The following is a 7,796-nucleotide window of genomic DNA, read 5'->3' as shown; positions in this document are numbered from 1 at the left end:
CTGTGTTGGTGAGGGAGGCCTGGGGGATGTGGCTCTGCAACTTACCTGGCTTCTTCTTGCTCTGACTGAGGGCTGCTGGGAGCAGGGGGTGGGGCTTGTTGCATGTGCCCGCCCCCTGGGCTCTTTACTGCCGGAGCTCCGCTCCTGTGCGCTCCTGCAGGAAATGGCCCCTGGTCTAATCTGGAGGTGACTGTTGCGTGGATTACCATGGCCAGGTCAGGGCGCAACAGGAAAGGGGCCAGTTGCCAAGCTTGGCGTAGATGAAAAAAATGCTAGCTTGGCAGTCTGAGCAAATTGGGCCTCCATATTTAAGGAGGGATCCAAAATCACTCTCAAGCTCTTGACGGGTTCTGCCAGTGTCAAAGGCACTCCCATCCAGAGCTGGTAATCTGTGCCCCAACACTGAAAAAAAAAACCTCCAGCCACAGAACCTCCAATACTCTGTTTCAATTTGTCTATTCTTCCGATATTATCAACTTGTCTATTCTTCCAATAAACTTTATAAATATGTGTGTGATTTAATTGATATATGTTGTCTTCCCTTACCCCCAGCATTGTTAGTCCCATGTGAAATTCATGAGTAACTGTACATTATTATTATTATTATTATTAAAAAAAAAGAACATCAGTCTGATTACTTATGTGTTCTTGCCCTGGGAACTTGCGGGGTCAACTAGCTGACTTCCTTGACAATTCTACTTTAAAGTGTTTCCCATATCTTCTTGTAATCCCTAAACAACCCTCTGCCAAACAGGCCAGTATCATTATCGGGGCTTGAAGCTGAGAGACAAAATGGCTTCCCTGAGGCTACCTGGTGAGCTTGTGGAAGAGTTAGGGTTGCCAAATCAAAAAATCTTACCGGCGGGGGAGCATCCTGTCGCTCCGGGAGCCAGCCGGGGACGTGCGCGCGCGCTTCCGGAGCGTCACCGGAAGTGACGTCACACGCTGGGGCAGGGCGACGCCATTTGAGGGGGAAACTCTTTGTTTTCCCCTCAAATGGCGTCGCCCCGCCCCCAGCGTGCGATGTCACTTCCAGGTGACGCACACGCGGGGGTGGGGTTTCCCCCGGGCCCCGATTCCGTGGGAGCGGGAATCAGGGCTCGAAACTGGGGGGAATTCCGCCCCCCGGGGGGATTTGGGAACCCTAGGAAGAGTCAAGATTCAAACCTGGTCCTTTTCAGTTTCTAGCATTGTCTCTTTCCCCCCGACATTAGAGACATCCTTGGCAAGCTGATTCACCAGCTCTTACCTATGGTTATGGCATCGAAAAATGACCGGCAGTAATGGGCTGTGTGGTTTCCTTCCTGGCGCTCCCTGCCTTCAATATCTTGGCTCCAGTCTTGGAAACGAGCGAATACCTTCCCCGGGAGCTGGACTGTGGCGCCCCAGGGAGGCTTCCCTGCCGAAGAGACATTACGTTAAATCAAAGGCTGCCTACCAGGAAAAGGACTTCATGGAAGAATTCTGAGGGACCCATGAGGGGAAAGAATTCTCTCTCTTCGCACCAGGTTGAATCCTCCCAGCTTTTCCACTTCACCTTGCCCAGGGCCTTCCCCTCTTCACTGCCTCTGTCCCTCTTGGCATTAAATGTGGTTTCCCAGGGCTCTTTTTGCAGAAAAAGCCCAGCAGGAACTCATTAGCATAAAAGGCCATACCCAACAGCAGGAACTCATTAGCATATTAGGCCACACCCTTGACAGCACAGCTCATTTGCATATTAGGCCACACCCCCGTGTTGCCAGAAGTGTGGTCATCCAGCCACACCCACCTATTGGTTCTTATTCTCTTTACCTTGTTTGTTGTCAAAACCCAGGGCTTTTTGCATGTTAGGCCACACACCCCTAATTGTAGCCAATCCTAATGAGTTTCTGCTGTTGGGTGTGGCCTATGATGCTAATGAGTTCCTGCTGGGCGTGGCCAGCTTGGGAGCCAGCCGGAACTCCGTTCCTGTGCGTTCCTGCCCAAAAATAGCCCTGTCAGGTTTCCAACATCTCCAGCATAGCTTTTTCGGTGATAAAAAGAGGATCCTCCTTGGTCTTTCACCAATCAAAGTCTCATCCCCAACTTTAAAATTGCTTAGAGACGTCAAGCTTGAGGACGTATGTGGAAACATTTTAGGCTGTGGCTCAGGAGTAGAACATTTGCTTGGCAGGCAGAAAGTCCCAGGTTCAATCCTTGACATCTCCTGGTAAAAGGATCAGGCAGTGTTCCCTCTAAGCTGAGTTGGTGTGAGCTAGCTCACAGTTTTTTAGCCTCCAGCTCACACATTTTAGTTTTCGCTCAGGAAGGAGGGCTCCAGAGCAAGCTAATTTATGCAGCAGCCAAATCACTCGCCCACAACTTTAATGCCAGCGGCTCACAAAGTAGAAATTTTGCTCACAAGACTCCACAGCTTAGAGGGAGCATTGGTAGCAGGAGATGTGAAAGGCCTCAGCCTGAGACCCTGGAGAGCCATTGCCAGCCTGAGTAGACAACACTGGTTGTCAACACCAGCCAGTTTGAAGAAAGCTAACTTTATTGAGACAGTCGATAGATACCATCCTAGACACATCTGTTGTTAGTACTGAAGTTGAACGTGCGTGAAGGTTGCAGATATGGTAGATTCAAGTAAAGGCACTAAAGATCGGGACGCACTGCTCCCTCTAAGCTGAGTTAGTGTGAGCTAGCTCACAGTTTTTTAGCCTCCAGCTCATACATTTTTGTCGTAGCTCAGGAAGGACGGCTCCAGAGCAAACTGATTTATGCAGTAACCAAATCACTTGCTCACAACTTTAATGCCAGGAGCTCACAAAGTAGAATTTTTGCTCATAGGACTCCACAGCTTAGAGGGAACATTGGACCCAATCACTCCATGGTATTTGCCCACCAGAATTAACAGACAGCTCCCCCCCCCCCCCCGCCCCAATAGGCATGTAGCCTCTACATAGCAAGGAAAACAGGATCACAGACATTTGAGAAGCCAGGACATTTGGCATTGCTAACGTGACAAGCCCTAGGCACATCAAAGAGAGAGAGAGAGAGGAACCTCCTCTCTCAATGGCAGGCAAGCTGTAAAATGCAAAATGCAGCAGCGAGGATTGTATTCGCAAAAAGATGGAAGGAGGAAAGTATTCCTTCTAAAGAGGAGATAATTAGTAAACGATTTTACATCGCAGAAATGGAGAAACTAACCTATATTGTGGAAGAGAGAAACCAGAAAAAGTATGAGAAGTACTGGAAAATTTTTTATGATTGGTTGAAAGAGTCAAGTTTGGGTTCAAATTAAGGTAACTCTATTATATGAGTGCCAAATATGGAATTATTTATGTTATATGATGGGAGATCTCTGTAAATATGTACATTTGTGGTGTGTTAGTTTGTCTCACTTCGAGTGAGGAAAATTTGTTGAAAATTTAATAAACAGAATATGAAAATAAAATAAAATGCAAAATGCACAGGGAGGGAGCCTGTCAGGTGAAGGATAAGGCAGTGTCATGTGTGTGTATTCAAATGCCCCTCTCCCTAGTGAGAGGTGAATACAAGAAAACCACACTCACCATATAAATTCTGGATCGCAAGCACGTCATCCCAGCTGAGGACAAAATCCTTGCCCAGTTTTTTGTAGTACGGCGACATCAGCGCGCTGCGCACTGGGGAGTGCTCCAAACCCAGCGTGTGCCCAATCTCATGTGCCACCACTACAAAGAGGTTGCGGCCCTTGCTGCTGTCCAGCGACCACCTCTCGTCATTGTCAAAATGGGCCTCGCCACGGCGTGGGAAGAAGGCATGCGCCAATGCGCCTCCTGGAGGAAAAGATCAGGTGCCGTTAAAAGCCATGAGGGCCGTGCTGGAAACTGCCCTTGGTGTTAACAAAAATGCCACCCACGGTTCTCTTTTTCACGGTTCTGCAGTCATGCAAAAAAGAAGAAGAAACTCACGGGGCTGGCAGGGAATGGGGGAATTCGGTAACCTATTCTAGCTATAAAAGCAGGGCTATTTTTGGGCAGGAGTTCCGGCTAGAACGGAGTTCCGGCTAGCTCCCAAGTTGGCCACACCCAGTAGAAACTCATTAGCATAATAGGCCACACCCAACAGCAGAAACTCATTAGGATTGGCTACATTAGGGGTGTGTGGCCTAACATGCAAAGGAGTTCCTGCTACAAAAAAGCCCTGGGTTTGGAAAACAAACAAGATTAACAGAATAAGAAGCAAAAGGTGGGTGTGGCTGGATGAGCACACTTCTGGTAACATGGGGGTGTGGCCTAACATGCCAATGAGCTGTGCTGTCAGGGGTGTGGCCTAATATGCTAATGAGTTTCTGCTGTTGGGTGTGGCCTATTATGCTAATGAGTTCCTGCTGTGCTTTTTCTACAAAAAGAGCCCTGTAAAAAGTAATTCACTTCCAGGGAATCGCTGCACTGGAGTCGCTAAAGGAATGAACTCACGTCTCAAAGCTCCCTGTTCAGACCTCCCTTTTGCTATGAACTCACTGATTTGCCTTCGACAAGCCTCTCTAAGCTCAGTGCTCCATCTGCAAGACAGTGGAAAGGGATGTCAAGTCACAGCTGACTTATGGCAACCCCGCAGGGTTTTCAGGGCAAGAGATGTTCGGAGGTAGCTTGCCATCCCCTGCCACCACGTCACGACCCTGGTATTCCTTGGAAGTCTCTCCCATCCAAATACTAGCTAGGGCCAATCCTGCTTAGCTTCCGCGATCTGGCTAGCCTGGGCTATCCAGGCCAGTGTCTCTGTAATGTAACATAGTGGTTATAATTGACCTTTGTGAGGTCAAGCTGTGAGGCTTAGTGTACCTGAAGGCACTCTGAACTTCAAAAGTGCCACGGAGATGCTGTGCGATGACTGCTGCAGCTCAGGCCCCGCCCTCCTCCGCAGTCCCCTTCCATGACTCCCAACTGCTTGCTGCATCAAATGCAAATGCCCAATCCTGATCTGCACATCCAAGCCCATGCATGAACAAACGGAGCTGCCTGGGACTTATCCATTGACTTATCCAGGTCCACCTTCTCTAGCATGACTGGCAGAGATTCCCCGTCTCCTCAACTATAGGTCTTTGGCACTTTGGGAGAACGTATGTGCAGCCCATCAGCACATGGGTGTTCCCCAAACAGGGCTCATGGTGGCTCCCCCCCAGGTCCATTTCAGCTCGGGAAAACAGCCCGTATGTCACAGTTCCACCCTGAATCGGGCCCACACATGCCTGGGGATTAAGTTCTCAGGGCAGAACTCACAGCGGACATCTGACTGCACAGATCTGGAATGGACGCCAGGAAAATGCATTGGGTAGTTAGACCCTTGGTCAGGAAGCTTTTAGGTGACCCGTCACACTCTCACTCATCCTAGCCTTCTTTGCAGGGTGGTTTTGTAGATTAAAAGAGGAGGAGGAGGAGGAGACTGGGTTTATACCCCACCCTTCACTACCCAAAGGAGTCTCAGAGCGGCTTACAATCTCCTTTCCCTTCCCCCTCCCCACAACAGATACCCTGTGAGGTAGGTGGGGCTGAGAGAGCTCTGACAGAAACTGCTCTTGAGAGAAGAGCTCTGAGAGAGCCATGACTTACCCAAGGTCACAGCAGCAGCTGCATGTGGAGAAGTGGGGACTCAAACCCAGTTCTCCCAGATTAGAGTCCATGCTTCTAACCACTACACCAAACTGGAAGGGCAAACCACGTAGGCCACACTGAGCACCTTGGTGAAAGGATGGGATGAAACTGTGCTAGAGGGCCTTGAGACAGGTGGTAACAGTAACTGAGTATCTCGAATGAAAAGAGAAATCCAGAGCTGCAGGTCAGGAATGGGTACGCAGGTCTGGGAGGGTAGCTAGAGGAGTGGGAGGAGCCTATGAGGAAGGCGGAGTCCGCACCTGGCCCGTCAAAGGCATTGTCCGTGCCGTCATTGTGATCCCCATGGAAGAAGGTCAGGCGAATGTCTGCAGAGTCACTCGTGGCCTCCCAGAACACCAAGGAGGAGACATTGCTCCAGAGCTCAAAAGCCGCCTTCACCGCCAGACGGACCTGCTGCTGGGGTAAGTACCAGGGCCAGTTCACCACCCGGTAGGTCAGGTGCCGTTTGTACCACTGTCCACCTGCAAGAGCAAAGAGACGGGCACTGTGAAGTCTGGCAGCCAAGAAACAGAGTCGCTGGTGCCCCCTAACACGCCAGATGGCCGTAGGAATGCCTCTTTTGCTCTGTCTCAGTCCTTTTCTATCTGCGACATGGCACTGTTTATACAGATCGGCCTTACAGTTGTCAAGAAGAAGCAAAAGAAGAAGAAGCAAAAGAAGCAGAAGCAGAAGAAGAAGATAAAGCAGAAGCAGAAGAAGCAGAAGCAGAAGAAGAGGAGGAGGAAGAGGAGGAGGAAGCAGAAGAAGCAGAAGAAGCAGAAGAAGCAGAAGAAGCAGAAGCAGACAAAGCAGACAAAGCAGACAAAGCAGACAAAGAAGCAGACGAAGCAGAAGAAGAAGCAGCAGAAGCAGAAGCAGAAGAAGCAGCAGCAGCAGAAGAAGAAGCAGAAGGAGGAGGAGGAGGAGGAGGAGGAGGATTGGATTTATACCCCACCCTTCACACTACCCAAAGGTGTCTCAGAGCGGCTTACAAACTCCTTTCCCTTCCCCTCCCCACAACAGGTACCCTGGGAGGGAGGTGGAGGCTGAGAGAGCTCTGACACAAACTGCTCTTTTCCAAGAACAGCTATGCCAGGACTATGGCTTGCCCAAGGTCATCCAGCCAGGTGCAAGTGGAGGAGTGGGGAATCAAACCCGGTCCTCCCAGATTAGAGTCCGCGCACTTAACCACTACACCAAACCAGCTCTCTAAAATAAATGCCGTGTATAAATGCTATAAAGTATGATTATATAAGGCTCCCTGGGTAGACCTGCTGGCTTAGCTCTGGGATCCCTGAGGACTGGCACCTGGTTTAGGCCTTACAAAGAAACTCATCACAATAAATTACATGCCTGATACGAACTTCTGGCCTTGCAGAATTATGAATATACCCAACTCCAAGATCTACAGTCCATAACTTGCAGCTGAGGAACGGTTGACACTTGCAGCAGAACCAGGCTGGAAAGTGGTCATTAGGTCCCAAGGTGGTAGAATGAATACATCGCATCTAGGGTTGCCAGTCTCCAGCTGGGACCTGGAGATCTCCCAGGATTACAACCGGTCTCCAGACTAGAGAGATCAGTTCTCCTGGAGAAAGTGGCTCCTTCAGAGGGTGGACTTTAAACTCTGCTGAGTTCCCTGTCCTTCCCAAACTCCATCCTCCCAAGGCTCCACCCCCAAATGTTGAACAATTCCCCAAACCAGAGTTCGCGAGCCTAATCGCATCACTTCCTATTTTGTTCACATGGGTGGAGAGGAAGTCACATTTTGAACCATTTTTTTGGTTTAAAAAAATTCACCACAAGAACAAAATGTGTACAACAAAGAGTGTCATAGACTCTTTCTCCCCTCTGATGCACTGGTCCTGGCAGAATGTTTTCTTTACCCAGAGGAGTGTTCAAAAACAGCACTCCCCACTTGCCAGCCGAAGTGCCAGCGTTCACTCGGAGTGCCTCTGCATTCCTCTACCTGTATAGACTCAACTGGATTATCTAGCTTCAATTCCAACTGCAAGACGAAGAATGAGCAAGCATCTTAACATAACATAAGAACATAAGAGAAGCCAATGTTGGATCAAGCCAATGGCCCATGCAGTCCAACACTCTGTCACACAGTGGCCAAAAATACCAGGTGCCATCAGGAGGTCCAGCAGTGAGGCCCGGACACTAGAAGCCCTCCCACTGTTGCCCCCCCCC

General features: G+C 49.6%; 1 protein-coding gene across 2 annotated transcripts in view; it reads right to left on the bottom strand.

Moving 5' to 3' along the window:
- Positions 1-7,796, bottom strand: part of MMP28 (matrix metallopeptidase 28) — a 38,178-nt gene that overhangs the window by 4,325 nt on the left and 26,057 nt on the right. For both annotated transcript variants that reach the window (XM_015408009.1, XM_015408010.1), the window contains exons 4-6: positions 5,861-6,082; positions 3,537-3,782; positions 1,250-1,399 (exon numbers count right to left, since the gene is read on the bottom strand). In XM_015408009.1, the coding sequence (XP_015263495.1) occupies positions 1,250-1,399; positions 3,537-3,782; positions 5,861-6,082 (618 nt within the window). The remainder of the gene's footprint in view (positions 1-1,249; positions 1,400-3,536; positions 3,783-5,860; positions 6,083-7,796) is intronic.

This window comes from Gekko japonicus, unplaced genomic scaffold (genome assembly GCF_001447785.1).
Source record: "Gekko japonicus isolate JY-2015 unplaced genomic scaffold, Gekko_japonicus_V1.1 scaffold1, whole genome shotgun sequence".
NCBI lineage: Eukaryota > Metazoa > Chordata > Lepidosauria > Squamata > Gekkonidae > Gekko > Gekko japonicus.
This window is presented reverse-complemented; position numbering and strand designations above follow the sequence as displayed.